The sequence below is a fragment of the Brienomyrus brachyistius genome, chromosome 8 (assembly GCF_023856365.1).
Source record: "Brienomyrus brachyistius isolate T26 chromosome 8, BBRACH_0.4, whole genome shotgun sequence".
Lineage (NCBI taxonomy): Eukaryota > Metazoa > Chordata > Actinopteri > Osteoglossiformes > Mormyridae > Brienomyrus > Brienomyrus brachyistius.
In genome coordinates this window covers 4,746,761-4,763,271 of record NC_064540.1, presented here as the reverse complement: position 1 = coordinate 4,763,271, position 16,511 = coordinate 4,746,761, and the positions used below count along the sequence as shown (strand labels likewise).

General features: G+C 43.8%; 1 protein-coding gene and 1 long non-coding RNA gene across 5 annotated transcripts in view; one reads left to right on the top strand and one right to left on the bottom strand.

Annotated features, from left to right (window-relative positions):
* The window catches only part of LOC125747984 (uncharacterized), a 300,948-nt gene that overhangs the window by 1,995 nt on the left and 282,442 nt on the right, over nt 1-16,511 (bottom strand). The window lies entirely within an intron of this gene.
* arhgef3 (Rho guanine nucleotide exchange factor (GEF) 3) overlaps nt 1,017-16,511 on the top strand; it is a 53,299-nt gene continuing 37,804 nt past the window's right edge. For 2 of the 4 annotated variants that reach the window (XM_049023669.1, XM_049023668.1), the window contains exon 1: nt 15,648-15,911. In XM_049023669.1, the coding sequence (XP_048879626.1) occupies nt 15,663-15,911 (249 nt within the window). In that variant the 5' untranslated portion in view covers nt 15,648-15,662. Of the gene's footprint in view, nt 1,356-12,903; nt 12,971-15,647; nt 15,912-16,511 lie in introns of those variants that run through there. The other 2 variants (XM_049023671.1, XM_049023670.1) reach the window with 2 other exon arrangements.

Here is a 16,511-nt window from a genome sequence, read left to right as displayed (position 1 = left end):
AAGTTTGCGTTTGAAGGATGTCCGTATGTCAACACACCCCTGAAGCAGTATGGAAATGGCTACCAGGTGTCACGATGCAACACCCCGTCCTGCTCATTCAAAATGACAGTTATTTGTTTAATGCAAATACTTAGCCGTCAAAGCTGCATTCTGTATGGGAGTAACAAACTTTCCTGCGGATGTAACAAACTTTTCATTACCCAAAAGCATAAATGTTACTGTGTCTGTATATGATTTATACTGTTATGTTGGTGGTAACTTGCACACGTCGAAAACGTTTCAGCGGCAGAGATCCAGTGGTAATTAGATATTACACCTAGTTAATTTTTCCAGAAAAATGACTACAAACTTAAAGGTAGAATCAAAATATTGTATTCAACTTCAAGTGGGTTTATCTTATCGTATTCTGTTGTGTTATTCTTATTGTTATATTTAGTTTTTAATAAACAATTACTCAGCGGTGACGGCACTTAACATAAATTTCTCAACAGCCGGTGCACTTACGTAGCAGATTTAACTTGGCTTTACATGGTCAGTTTGCATATTACACATTTACACGAATCCTTGTTCCAAACCGTTACAGGGCATCCTGCATCTGTAAGATCAAACCAGATGGGCACCTATTCACCAACATCATTACAAGAACATAATTTGAATTACATTGTATCAGGCAAAATGTCGCCATCAGTTTTATTTAGTTTATTTTGCTGTAACAGGCCTCGGAAATTTGCATCAAAGGTAGGGAAAAGCAACAAAACTTTCACACAAATTAAATGTATGTATGTATGTATACATACATCTGTGATCTATATGTATGTGTGTAGTATATAACATATATAATATGTGGCACAAATCCGATTTAAATTTACATAGGTAATCTACATATTCTGTACAAATATAAATGCAGAAATAGATAAAGTTAAAAGTGAATCGGCAATACGAAGATGTCCCGCATGGCGGTGCGCCCCCCGCGGTAATGAAAGTCCCCCGTTGCTGATGCGCGCTTATAGGCGGCGCTGCCTCCCTTAAACAGAAAGAGCTGGGAGCGGGGAAGCGTGAAACTAAACAAAAACATAGAATTAGAGAGAAAATAAAACAAGGAAGCGGATAGATACCGGCATTTCACAAAAGCCTCTGGGTTTTTTTCCCTTCTTTCAACAATACAGTTTATGTTAAACCTTCTGTGGAGAGAAGCTAGATTTTTTTTGTCCGGATACATAGATACCTCAGATCGGTCGTGCTTCGTCTCCCCGTTCCGGACGTGTTATTATTTTATTATTATTTACTTTATTTTAAAGAATCAAGGAAATACCCGGTCATATGCAAAAAGGCGTTGAAAACAATGAAGTTTCAGGGTAAGATCATTTTCTTTCCTTTTCCAAGTGCACTAACTGGTATAATTACGCGACTTCGCTTGTAGAAACATGACTTGACAGATCTGATTTAATGTCTTATGTTAGCTCAGTTGATTTATGCAACCATCCTTGTTTTTTTGGAAACTATTACGTGAAGGATATACGGCATAGTAGAAACAGTGATGGGTAAAACAATCAACTCAAATCCGTGCCTTTTGGGGGTCTTGTGGGACTTGTGAGAGTTAAAATTTTTTAGAAGAAACGACAGTGGGTATTTTCCCAGTTCGTTAAACAAAACAAAAACACTTTCTGAATGATTTTCCTTCATGTCGACCGGCGTCGTTCGTTAGATTTTAATATTATCAGTATGATATGGAAACTCGACGTTACTTGGACGTAGTTAAAGCCTCAGCTGAATGAATGTCCTATGAATTCTTCCATTTATAGTTTACCGCTGAGCAATTCGCCGTGTTTCGAGTTAAACTGCCTCATGTAAGCTATGAATTTGCAGTTAATAGGAAGTTCTTTTTATAAATGCCATGCTGGCTGAAGCTATTTCCCCGAATCTATGGACTCCACATCTGAGAGTCGGCAGCACCTTTACGACTTGGGATCTTTTCATTAACGCGGATGAGCTCATCAGAGGTTATAGCTTAATGCCCCCAAAACCCACTGTTGTGCATATTTAACAGTGTGTTAAAAAACAGGAATGTGGGGAGATGTATAATCTGAAGAGGGTGTCCTGTACTGGCTTGACTTAGACTTGTTTAGCTGACACTTGCATGTTTCTCCCCGGGCTGAGTTGTGACGATCACACGGCAAATGGACGCTGGTATTTTTTAAGCCTTCTTTCCACAGCTGCAAGTGTGCAAATGTGGCGCATGTGTGTAAAGTTCTAGATTAGAAGCGGAGTTTCTTTTTTGCCTGGGGGTTGCATAGGTCTGATTCTGCAGATTTTTCCCTTGCTTTGTCATTGCTGATTTATAGCTGTAAACTGGTTTCACTGCATTATAATTTCTCAAAAGGAGAGGAGGTGTGCTATTTAGAGATTTAGAGCATGGGTCTTTGAGTAGTTGAATGCACACGTATTTGCAGCTGTACAGCTAACCCTACCGGGAGACCTCAGTCGTTTGGATTAACTCTTGTAGTCAGGGTCACAGCTAGAGATTTTGGGCCCCAAGAAATCATATCATATTGCCCCCCCCAACCAAGACCAATCTAATTATATTCCAGAATTTTATAGGGCCCACAAAATTGTCTCCCCACCCCCCCTTCACGGCACCTCTGCTTGGAGTTTGTAGTCTGTGGAGTTTGTTTGGTCTGGGAATCCAGCCATCAGGTTCTGTATTGCGATTGCTAAGAAAAGAGTGATAAACAGTATAGGTTGTCAGTCCATCTGCCCATCTTCCAACCGTCTCTCCTGTTCAAGGTCATGGCGATGATCACTCTTTAGTCTGTGCTGGAGATGAAGTTTAATGTAGAGCGGTGGTTCTCAAACTCGGCCCTCGGGACCCACTGCCCTGCCTGTTTTCCAGCTATCCCTGCCCTACACACTGCTGATTACCTGGATCAGGTGTGTTCAGTCAATCAGAAGCTGAAAGACAGCTGGAACTTGTGTGTGGGGCAGGGATAGCAGGAAAACAAGCAGGGATAGCAGGAAAACAAGCAGGGATAGCAGGAAAACAAGCAGGGCAGTGGGGCCCGAGGACTGAGTTTGAGAACCACTGATATAGAGGAACAAACCTGGAAAACATGGTTTTATTTGTTGTTGATTTTTTTCTGTAATGATTGTAGTGAGCTTGTAAGCTTTGTGAACTGACTTGTTGGTCTCCCCTTAATAATCATCAGGTGTCCAGCCTCCGTGATCACCTGACCCGCAGGTGTCTTGTTGCCATATTGACCTTTAGTGAGCTTTGGTCTCGGCTGAATCTCCAGCCGTCATGCGTTTTGTCCCACGTTGAGAATCTCCCAGGTTTTCAGCTGCGAGTGTTGAACAAGTGTGATTCTACTGTAGGACAGAGGGGCAAAGAGACATACCAAGGGATAATCCCTTTACTAATCCACTTTCAATGCATCAGAAATCATCTACGAACATGACCTGACTGCAGTGCCTTCCCACTACTTAGGGTGCAGTGGGGATTACTACAGAGTATCTCTACGCCCTGCTTCTCTGCTCCTATCACATGACATCGACTAATTAGGGTTGCGGCAATTTTGTTTTCACCATCTCGTCCCGTCTCCATCTCTCTCATAAAAGTTGACACCGGTCGATGAGGTTGTGTTCAAGCCCAATGGGAAGGCTCCACCTAGGGGCGGGACTGTGTTCTGCGTGGTGGACATTGCCTCAGGGGAACCACCCAAGAGTGTGGGAACCTCTTAGGTTGTTTTAAGCATGACACGTCATTTAATACTTGCATCATTCCTATGATGTTTGCGTGCGCATTTAGGTGTAATTATTGGTAATAGTGTAAAAGAGTAGCTACTTTTACTGTGTTTTTATCATTTGTTTTTCTAGCTACCTCTAGCTATAATCGGATGCACGTCGAATTATAGGAGATTTCAGCTTGTCTCCAATCCAGTGTGGAGTTTTGACAAACGCCAGATATCTTCTAGGCTTTCCCTGGAACTGGTTGTGAAACTAGGTGTGTCTAACTGCTTGCAGTTCAACTGGATTTTTCTGCTTGGCTTCTATTGTACGTCAGAGCCAATCGTGCTTCTTGAAATCTGTGGAATATTTTTTCTGTCCTTGGTGGTGTTGGTATCTCCGATGCCATCAGCAGAAGGTGAGATTTCTAGAGGAAGTCTCTGCTAGACGGATTAGTTTAATTATGCTCTGCAACTGCTCCTGATGATTCACATACCGGCAAAATGTCCAAGTGTCTATTCTTTTCCTTTTTGACGCATGACGCCCATTGGTTTGTGCTCGCTGTCCACTGTTTCCTCTGGCAGGTTGTAATATTTTCAGCATGGATGACTCTTCTTGCAGTGCATTTGTGTTGGAAATCCCAGGGACATTAACTGAGTCTGCTTTGCTGTGGGAGGTATCTGCTAAGGGAGAGAAGATGAAGGCTAGCAAGGGCTCATCCATGAAATGTATCGAACAAAGCACCAGATCCTAGTGATTTGATCCCTGCAGCTGGAAGATCTAAAAGACAACGCAGCCTACTCCGCGTTCTCCTGCTCGACATGTCTTGACATTCCGTGTAGCTCTCTGAACCGACAGTGTTTTTCGACGCTCGGCACCGGTACCTGGAACCTGCCGTCTCACAAGCTTTCTAGCATGTTCAGCTCCAGCTATCTCGCTCTGACAGATGAATGGGAAATTGAAAAAGAAAATGAATCTAATTAGTCAAGATTGTGTCCCTGAGTCAATCGACCACATGAGTAGCAGGAAACGATGTCTGGGCTGTTTGTGTGAATTATGCACGCAGACCACAGTTAGCAGCGGCTAACAGCGAGAGAATCACACATTGCCACACCATTGCAGCGCATGCAGAACTTCACACTAGTCTTATTTTTCCTATTCATTGTAAACCTAGTCAGTAGCCCTTGAGGGGGAAAAAAGCTGCCCTTTTTTTGTGAAACTGACTTGGAAAGTTCTCAGGGCGCGTGAGGGAGAGGGACATAATCTTGTGAGCACATGTGATGCCCAGAACTCGGGCCAAAGCGACAGCCTTCGCCATGGGGGCTGCAGGCATGCGGGGGAGCGTCAGAGTAACCAGACCTCACTGTGGAACCTGAGCTCTCGGCACTGTCCTGCAACCGTCAAACCCAGCACATTCACCCAGTAACTCTGGTCACCAAAGTAAAGCTTATATTCATGGCCTGAGAAATAGCTTTTTGTATGCAAATCTTTTAACAAATCAGACAGCCGTTCCATAATCAGCTTCTCCTGGTTCTATTATGATCTATTATTTCTTTTTAACATATATAATAAAATATACACATCTTTTGTGGTCTGAAGATTGTCTCAGTGCTGCTGCTGCTGTGTATCTTCCATCCTTTCCTCTTAGTGCTTTTGGAAGCATCACACGGAAGCTGGAGTCCACATGACGTGCTTCATCGTCCGTGGTTAGAATGGAGCAAGGTGAAGTACCTTATGTGGTATCTTATAACCGTCAGGTAATCTCTGTATGGCTTTCTGTCTTAAGTTTTTACCTTCTCCGGTCATCCATCCATCCATCCATCACTCTGCCTGCCTGCCTGTATGTCAGTCAGTCAGTCAGTCACTTTATTAAGCTTTATATACAACCTAGCTTCCTCCATGAACATAGCCCCAGCTTGTTTCATGGCATGAAAACTCAATTAACTCAATCAGGGCTTCACCTATCTGTGAGAATTATCTATGGGTACTTTCCTCATGAAAAAGGAACTGAGAGACATGGGGTGGGGGAGGTGGGTCTGCTGTACAAGGTTATATTCGGGTTTCTGTCCTGATTTAGGCTGGACTTTAGATTTAACCCTGTTAAGTTCTCAAATGTTCATAAGCCTTGGGAGATCTGTAAGTGACTCTGACCGTCACCAGTTCTGGCCACCTGTTCCGAAACAACTGGGGTGGTGGGTTTTGGGGGGGGGGGGGGGGGGGGATTAATGGTAGCCTAAATCGACAGAAAAACATTTGTTCCTCACTCCACAACTGTTTCTGCTCCTGCTGTGGTAAGGTCCGCTCTCCCGTCCCTGTAAGAGAGTGTTGTGATCTTTCGGGACGGCGTGACCAGGACACGCCCAGGCTCAAGCCAGCTAACGAGGCCAGAGCTAATCAACCAAGTGACGTTTTTAATGCGTTCTTTGGATGTTTCTTATCTGCTCCGTTCCACCTCGTGTGAATCAGCGCACGGCTGCTGGGTCAGTGCTGATAAATGCTAAAAGTGAGCACACAGCTGTGATTAAGACCTTGTCCTTGCAGGGTCCCACTGCGATACGGACAAGGGCAGCCCTTTGTGATTCCCGGCCTCCCTGACCTTTTCCCTTACAGTTGGGGGCAGCAGGTGATAAGGGTACATGGGAAAAAAATCTATATATTTTTGCTGCTAAATCACCACCTATAGCTTTTAACTTTTGCAGTGAAGTACTCGTTTAAGTTTTCTTCTTGTAAAATGGTGCACTCCATTTTCTTCTAGCATGTTCTGTTTGTGTAATGGATGTGTGCTGTAAATAAAGTAATAAAAAATAAACTGCTTGTTTAGCTAAAACCTAAAACTTTATTGTGTCAATTTACGTTCAGCAGTGCGGGGAAACCCTGGTCAGTGTGGTTTCGGGAAATTTCTGACCACAATATTTTCATGTGCGTTACGTTGTCAACCCGTAATAATGAAACTTCTGTGGGTTTTGTTTTTTTTTCTTTTTGTTTTATTTATGTATTTATTTATTTATTTTTTTAACTAATGCACGAGACTAAAACTCAACAGGGAAGGCTGTGATGCTGAGTGGTTTGACCCCAGTCTCATGCCAATGAGTTTCCGATTCGTTTTATGTCGGAAAAACTGAGAGAAGCTCCCTGGGGTCTGGGTTTGGGGGAAGCTGATTCACTCGCACACGTGTTCCGCTATCTTGGTGGGGTCCAATTTTGAGGAAATGTTGCTAAAAGATGACATATCTTGGAAAAACAGACATGGGACAATTTTTTTTTTTAATTTAAATTACATTTCCCTTACGTAGCATTTACAAAAAATACTGCCACTAGGTGCTTTTTATTTACATAGTACTTCTAACAACAGTCATTGTCACAAAGCACTTTACATATAACCAGCCTGAACCCCCCCCAGCAGGCTTGAGGCTTCCCTCTAGCAGGAAGAAACCTTGAGAGGAACCAAGAAGGGGACCCCATCCTCCTCTGTTTTTAATGTTTTGGTCAGAGCTCAGGAATTATTTATTGCATCAAAGGGAGACTGAGAAATCACCAGGTGTGCTGATGATCCCCTAAAGCAAAGAGGGGCAGCGCTGTGATCGTGTTATGATATTTAAGGGACTCTAGACTTCAAACGTCTGCTGTGGTTTTCCAGTGACCCTGAACTTCCCGATAGTGGAGTGTAGTTTAGGACTTTTGGTGAAGATAGACATTTCCTCTGAATGCTATCTTCCTATATACCGTCGCGATCTGCAAACATGATTCTGATTCCAGGGTATTTTGCCAGAATCAGAACTCACAGGTGTAAATGGATCTCATGACTATGTTTGCACAGTGTCCTATTTCTAAGTTTACCTGTTGCTTTGAACGATATTGTTATAAAATCTAGTTTATTCATAAATACTGATAGTAGCCTTGGGTAAGAGTGGAGGTGAGGGGGGGCACATTGATTACGGCTGACTGGTTGGGCAGGTGTGTGTGGCTGTGGGGGTGCTGCAGCCCATGGAGGTCATGCCCTTCGAGCACCTCTGCAGCCCCCCCCCCCCCCCCCAGGGTCCCTATACTGCAACATATGATATGCACCCTGTCTGGTGCTCCGAGGGAAACATGGGACCCGAAAGCAGCCAAGCCCAGGGCTGCGGACCCGTTCCTGCAGCGCCTTTGGAGAAGATACGTACCTCCACACACCTCTTAACTCGCTAGCCTGAGACGCTTCTTTTAGGACCTCCTGTCAGTTTACAGCCCATCTCTGAAACAAATATCTCATTGCATCTTCTTTATTTTTAGCTTTAATTGCTTTGACTGACCCAGTGACACCACGGCAGTAAACAATGTCACCTTATAGAGGTGTCCAGTAGGGGGAGAAGCATACTTAGCTCTTTTAGACTCGCCACAACCCTGTACCGGATTAATGGTTAGGGATTGATTTTTTGTTTCTAGATGTTAATTCAAACATCCACCGAAGCTAATATTGCTGTATGCACATGTCAGCCGCGATTCTTGGTCAGAACTTTTGTGTGTGGGGGGTGCCAGTCCGCCGGATGTATGCATTCACACACTATGGGCAATTCAGTGACATAACTGAATCTATCTGCATGCCTTTGGACAGGGTGAAGGTGCAAATTGCAAACACACAGAATGGAGATAGTATTCAAACCACTTAGGCAACACAGTGCCCAACCACTAAGGCACCAGACCACCTCCGCTGCTGAATGTGTTATTCTTATAATAGTTATATATATATATATGACGCAACGTATATAACTATAAATGACATTCCTTTGTTCTAGCTGATGAAACAATACTGGTGTCTCTAATAGAACACAGTGATACTACTACTAATAGTAATAGTAGTAATAAATAAATTGTATTTATATAGCGCCTTTCACACACTCGAGGACACTTTACAATACAGACAAATACTATACAATAAAGTAGTACACACACAGCAACAACAGCAACAGCAAAACAACGGCAGCGCGAATGTTACGTAGGCACACCATAGCGTTCCTGAAATGAATGAGCTTTCAACTGGACCTTGTAGACGTTGGCGAAGTTCACCTGTCGCGGATTGTGGGGACGTGCGTTCCGGAGTGTATGTGCAGTCACAGAGAATGACCTGCTATCCACAGATCATAATCTGAATTCTAATACATGCTGTCGTTCAGTAAGGAAGGCATTTCCTTTCTGATTGTTTCGTATGTGTTTGTGTCTGACTGTGTTCTTCCAGTGCATTCTTAGATTAAGCACCAAATAAACAAGTAATTTTACCCTTAAATTGGAATTACAGTTGGGAAACCAGCAGGAAGCCTTTCAGGGAGGGGAGGGTTATGTGTGTGTGTGTGGGGGGGGGTATTCCTGTGTCAGGCCTGCAGATGGGTGTGAGCCTAAGGGACAGTAGGCAATCAGAGCGAGGGATCGCTGGCCTTCCTGTATCAGCTCCAGGGACGGGACAAGACCTCCATCCTACTCTGGTCTCAGTTACACGCAGCTTATCATAGATGAATTAAACTGGCCCATGATGTAAAGGGGAAGCCTGCTTTATTTCCATTTTTGGTTTCTGGCTGACAGTTTAGAATTTGTTCTAAAATAGTTTAGGTTATATAGTTAATAGAATGGCACAAAAAAAGGAAATGGTAAAAACAGGAATATAATGATGGAATTGAAAGGTGTTGTGTTACATACTAGAGTTAATTTGTAAGCTTATTCTTTTACACGTGACGTTGTGTTAATGTTACGCTCAGTCGTCTGATTGGTCGGGGTGGCTGATGCTAAGCAGTATTGTCTGTCTGATGCTGTCGTGGAGAGATGTGTTACGCCCGCTGTCCGTGATGTATAAACAGTGTCAGCATGCCGATGCGGGGCATCGGGGGGGCGCGGGGTGAACTATGTTAAAGTGATGTGAAGGTCTGATGGCGAGCAATGAGCGTGGACGGCGAGGGGGGGGGGTCAGGCTGCTGGGGCCACAGCTGTTGTTTGGGACCCTGCTCTGTCAAATACAGTGTCCCCCCCCCCCTACTTTAATTGTAAGGTTGTGATCCAGATGGGGAAACTCTGAGTGCATCTCCGTTCGCCCTCGGTTGACATGTGGCAGTGTTTACTATGAATTTATAGGCTTTTTCTGGCTGGAGAGGACGATGTAATCAAAAGACACCCCCCTGTGTTTGGTCTTCCCTCTGCACTTAATCATAACTGCAGCATGGTATGCCCACCCCAGCTCCTCCGTCTCTGACAGGGAGGATATGTTTATCTCTAAGACACCGCTGCTGCGCTCGCGCTTTCTCCAGCTGTCTGTTTTGTGTCTCCACGTTCCCATTACTGCCCTCCCCATGTTCGCGGACTTGTTGTCAGTTGCCCTTGGGCGAATGGGCCGCTGTCAGGAGACACAGGCTCACGTCACCCTCCCCCATCGTCGATTTCTCAGCATGGCTATAATGGCACTTGGTATATGTTTATTTTATTAGTTTTAGAAAGCCCCGTTCACTAAGCCAGCTGCAGCGGATGAATGAGGTGTTAGCGTCATTAGTTTGCCCTTATGATTCATGCTAAACTGTAAGGCTAAAGCATTTTTTCCTGTTTTTTTCATGAAATTAGGGGCTTTATATATTTTGCGTATTGCAGAAAATACAACCACTTACCAGTTCAAATAGGTAATGTTCAAAGTAGCATTTTACGTACATGATTGCACACAGTGTCCGTTAATAGTTTCCATATGCGCTGTAAAATAGTAGCCGTTAATTTGTATCGCCAATCACTGTTGGTCAAGTGCATTACCACGTGCTGCCACCAGATGGAAGTAAAGACCTAAAAAAAGACGCTGGAAGTCTACCCTAGTGGCATGACGTCTTTCTATTAATAGTGCGTTACTATAGTTCACATAACATTCAGTTATAGATTTTTTTGTTTCTGTTTCTTGGAATTTTACCTTTTATTAATGCGTTAGCAGCCCTTTAAGAGAAACAATCAGAGGTATGAATCATGTTCAGAATTCAACACACATGTGATTCAAAAAAAGGAGACGCATACAGGATTCAAGCTGATAAATTACCAAGACCATAGCAACAGCACAGCCAATTAAGGCTAGCCGTGCTTAAGCATGACTCATTGCAGCCACAGCTAATTGAGCTCAGTCTTTACACAGACCTTTCCTGTCAGCAGCCTCCTACGACCGATTTCATTATCCTAGCATTTTGTTTGCCTGAGATGTGACCTAAGCGGGTCATTATTCGTTTTCTGTCTCTCCTGCGATGGAAACTCTGTTCAGAGCTGCTTTTTGGGTGGAGTCAAAGTGCAGATTTCAGTATATTCTGCTCCCTAGTTCATAAGCGTCTTCCATATGGTAGACTGGACCGAGTAAATTCAGAATCATCATCATCTGGAATCGTGAGGACAGTGAATAGTCTTCTCAGCTCAGGGCCACGGTTTTGCTTCCAGATGTGCGTTTCTGACTAGGTGTAGCTGCTTTTATGCCGCCCAGTCTTGGTTATGCCTTTTTTCCACGGCACCCGGGTGTAATGCCGTCACCGGGGAGGGGCCCGGGCGTTTCCCTCCATCCCGGCATGAGCTTCCTCTAAACACCAGCGCCCACTTGGCATGCCAGTGGGTGGGTGGGATACCCAGACCCTTATCTGAGTTCAATCTGGACTCTAAAGAACTTGACTGGCCTGACTTAGTCACTTCTCATTAGCTCAGACATAACACACGTTGTCAGTCACTGCCTGCTTTAACGCCATGAAAACCAAAAAGTTATCCGTTTGGAAGTGAGTTATACCAGTATCAGTTTCTCCTAGTTTATGAATTTCTTGTGATTCCCAAAATTTGATACAGTAAATGGGAATGTTCACCATCCTCAAGATTAAATAACCAGTATCTATTTGACCCTGCAAGGTGTTCACCTCGAGGTCTTTATGAAGACAGAGCAGGGGAGAAAAGAATTTAGCTTTTTGTAAACACAGAGGGTTTACAAACTCCTTGCAAACACCACAGACAACCCATTAAGATCTCAGATCAGACTGGCTGTACTACATAACAGCTGCAGCAGATTGATTCAAGAGGTTTGGAATGATGGTCAGGTAAAATGGGCTTTGTTAGGCGAAAAACCTACAGCTAATATCTCCAGCTGGCTTTAAATGTCGAGCATGCTTGCAGCATTCAAGGGCCATGAGTCAGCTGATTATTGTCACTGTACATGATAGTACAGCGAGACTGGGTCAGCAGCTCCCAAGGCAGGGCAAACAAAACACAAGGCAAGTGTCTGTAACATTTAACAAAATGTACAAAATATGAAATATTCAAGAAATACGTGCAAAGTTCAAATGAATCGGTCAGAAATGGTGGTGAGGATTAATGAGAGTCCATTGGCGTCCAGACCTTTTGTTGCATAAGAGGCCCTGTACAGTGTAGTGTTTTCAAATGCCATTACATGACAATGTGACCGGTGATCTGCTCAGTAATTTCAGCATCTAAAAATAGACCATCCCAACTTGTTCCACGTGAGAGTGACTGCGCTGACACACCAGAGAAAAATTCAAAGATAACATGGTTGGTGGATGGTTGGGTGTGTGGAACACTCTGCTTGGCAGCGTCGATCGTCAGCTAGCGGCCACTCATAGAGAGGCAAAATCCATGTCTTTCACTTTAGTTTAGGTGTTTGATTGCTGTATTCAAGGACTTCAATAAGAAGGTCATGTGAGGCATGTATTTTGGTATGTTGGAATGTGAAAGATGTAGGGTGTTCAAAGGCCGAGTGCATAAACTATAATCTCCCATCCGAAAAGGCCAGACATTGTCATGGTTGTTACTAATTACTGAATTTATTCTGCTTGCTGTGATGTCATCACTTATCCAGAGACCCCAGCAAATAGGAGATGGATGGGTTGCAGTTCCTCCACTTCAATCCAGAAAGCCTTACTGATGCAGCTTCTCCTAACACCAAATGACTCTCTTGTTACTGTCATTCCACAGTGATTTTTTTTCCCCAGGCTGATCCCTGGTGATGCGTTAAATAACACGGGTTATGATTTTTTGATGTGCGTGATGTCTTACTGTGAATGATCCTCTACACAAAGGAAATCTCCATGCTTTTGGGGGCATTAAAGGGGCACTCAGCTGAAAAACCAGGAGTGAACATGGTGATGGTCATCATGCACAACCACACACTTGGCAAACGATCAGTGTTTTTTCTTTTCTCTTTTTTGTTAGGTCGACGCTCGAGAAAAAGAGTCCGTTCTCACTCTTTCCATCGACAAATGGCTGGACATTGCGAGGCGTAAGTATAATCATCAGCCGTTCTGGATAATCATGTTTGCATTCAAGGATTCCAAATTCTACCCCAAACAAAAATCAAACTCATTTAAACTTTCTTTCAGAATAAAATTCTGGATTTGTTAAAATGTTTTGCGTTCACGCTATGTTTTTCTCAAAAAATGTCCCTAACGAGATCCTTAATAAACACACACAAAATAGCTCACATAGATGCTTTGCTTTAATTTTTCCAAAATAGTTTCTATCCATAACAAACTTAAAATATTCAAAAGTGTCTTAGTAAGAGAAGTGTAAAATAAAAAGAAGTCATATTAATCATATTCCTCTAAATTTGCATCACTGTGGCCTGTCTGTCACCTATACAAATACCTGTGTCACTTTGCTGCAGTACAGTGCGACTCCAATAATCCCGCATGAACCGGTAGTCATACCCTGCGGAGGGTTGCCATGACAATGGGGCGCTGTTGACGTCAGTGTAATTAAGTTGTGCACGCTCCTGAGAGATCGTGCGTTTATCATAAACAGAGCCCACACCCCCAGTACGGTGCTTATAGGCCTGTTCTTTATTAACTCCTGGAGAAAATTCACATGCACTCCATCCGTAAGGTGTCACTGCCAGCAAGCCGAACATTCACGCATCTCCTGCATCCCTCCTTTATTTGTTGCCAGTCCTTATTTGTCTCTGCAGGTGAGCTGTGCCGTTAACAAACGGGCCCGAAATAGCTTTTGCTTAAATCGGGTGATTACTGGTGATGCTGTTTTGTTTTCCGGCTGGTTTCCCGGGGCAACATCTCCGTGGGGAGGCTAGTTTTCCATCCTCCTGGGGGAGATGCTGTCCTCCTAATCACACAGGAGGAGCACTGCACACTGTCTTTGTCTGGTTTGAGTGCCTCACAAAGTTAGTCATTACTTGGTTTGATGTAAATCCGAAATTAGTCAATTTCCGGACTTTAAGGTTATCTCATGTGACCTTTTCCCCCGAATGAGCCCAAATATTTTGTCCTTATAGTTTCTCTGTCTCACACATATTTGGACATTCTGACACAACAAGGCTTCTAACCTGATTTATAGGATCATGCATTTTGTTTTGTTCATAATGACCCCCCACTACACATACACACTTTATCTGGGTCATTTTTTTTTTGGAAATTTCAAATATGGGAACCTGAGTGTGGTTATTATTTCCTGCGGCAAGTAAAGATGACATTAAAAGCAAAAACCCAAAGACTTTCCATAGCTGCTCTGCATCAGATGGCTGTTGATGAATACCAGAAGGATGTAGTCAGATAGTTACTATTGTCTGCTGTAAATATCTGACACGCTGAAAACCCCCCCCTCCCTGCTGGGTGCCACCTTCTGGCTTCCTGACGCGCCATCCCTGGGTCCTTCTAACTTCACATCAGTCCTTCGAAATGGAACGTTTATATTTAGCAATGTTCAGCGTCTCCCGGCCTCGTGTACATTCCATTTCCGAGCTGTTTGTAAAACCGGAGAAACGTAGCATCATCACTCATATTCCAGAAATTCCTAATAGCATTTCGAATGTTTTTTTTTTTTCCAAAACATTTCCTCTCAAAATTCAATCTTTGCCATTGGATTTCTTGTTGAAAAATAAAAACGTTAAAGGAACAAAACTGAAAGTTAGATTTGTCCAGGAATGATTGTAGTGTATCAGGAATCTTTTCTTTTGAGGTGAAATTGTGCTTGTGTTACATTTATGGATGTAGACTATCGAGTCCAATGGGACAGAAGAGTGACCTGCCATTGGCAGACTGGTCAGCCCCTTGCCTCAGAAAGCCCACTGCCTGTCTGCAGCCGCCCGGTCAGACATCGCTCACTTCTCAGCTTTTGTCCAGCTTCGGCGAGTGAAGCTGGGGACAGAAAATGTGTTTGCTGTTTGCTTTGGACTTGGCACCGTTGCCATGTTCTGTTCCAATCCCACAGTTCAGCTTCCTTTACCCTGTATAGACATTCGTTGAGGTTCCCTAATATCTAACGACATCAAACAGAGTCTAGTGCTCCTTACCCTAAAAGCAGACAGAGAAAAGCAGGATGTGGCTCAGCAGTTAGGAGTCGATGCCCCTGATCAGAAGGTCGCCAGTTCAGATCTCTGGGCTGTAGTTGGGACTTTCAGCAAGGCCGTGTTTAATTTCAGTTTCCGTAGTAGGTAGCAATTTGGACATGGATTTATGAACTGAAGGTTGCTGGTTCTAGTCCCAGGAGTGGTCCTCCTGCAGTACTGTACAGAAAAGTACTTAAGTTTCATCCATCTTCTTTAACTGCTTGTCCAGTACAGGGTAGTGTTTAGGTTGGAGTGTATCCCAGGATGCAGTGGTCTGGGGACACCCTGGATGGGATGCCGGCCCATCACTCTGCTCAACTCTGATCTCCCTCTAAGGACAATTAAGAATCACCCTACATTTAGACTGCAGGGAGGAACCAGAGTAGCTGGAAAAAACCCATGCAAAGACAAAGAGAACTTGCAGACTCCACACATATAGAGTCCGGGGAGGGAAGTGAACCCGAAACTCTGGGGGCGTTAAAGTCACAGCGCTACCTACTGAGCCGTCTAATACAGAAATTGCTCTGGAAAAAATCACATTGCATATGTGAAACATATGTACTGCAAAACTGTGAAGGACGTGGAGAAGAGAAGCTCATTCTTCTACCAGACACTTTTTATTAGCTGTGTAAGCATGCTGAGCAGAAACGTTCAGGTGTCCGGGGGCACCGAGGAGAAGAGCGACGATCCTGAAGCATTTTCTTTAAACACACCCCCTTGTGGGCGTTTGCTAATGTTGATGAGAGCCGGAGAAGGAGAGATGTTTATTTTCCATAAAGTGCAGAAACCTTTTCAAAAAAAAAAAGGGTTGTACCGTTCCAGCAATTTAATCCAGCAGCCCCCACGCTTCTGGAGAAAAGCAGTTGGAGCATCTGATATATTGGTAAGAGGTTGCATCTGCAGGGGTTAGAGCTGTAACATTGGGTGGGGGGGCTGACTACTGCAACCTTACCAGGTCCTTATCTGCTGCTGTTTCTGCACCAGCTCAGCCGGGAACAGCATACAAAACACTTCCTTCAGCTGATTGTAAACCCCTACAAAAAAAATAAAGAGCTTCAGCTTGGGGCAGCCGTTGGCGATAGCGTGTTCTGCTTTATTGTTGTCGTGATTTTGTTTTGCTTTGCCTGATTTAGATCCTTGCGGTGACTTTGTTTGCCGCCGGTTTACGTTGGCAACAGACTCTGATTGTATCAAGGCTCTATTGTACAAGTTCGTCTCAGGGCAAGTGCCCAGATCATGGAGTCGCTCTTGACTTTCTTTTTCAAGGCTTCAAATGGGTTCAAATGATCATGAGTCTGTCGCGTCAACTCAACTTATCTTGGGTTTGAAGTTTTTTTTTTGTTGCTTGCAGTTATTCTGTTGTTGTTTTTGTTGTTGTTGTTTGGGATGATGAAACGATTGGTGGTGGGGGGAAAGTCCCGAGGAGGAAGTAGAGTGCAAGGTAGCAGCTGTTAAATGATTTAACGTGGATGTTTTTCAATGG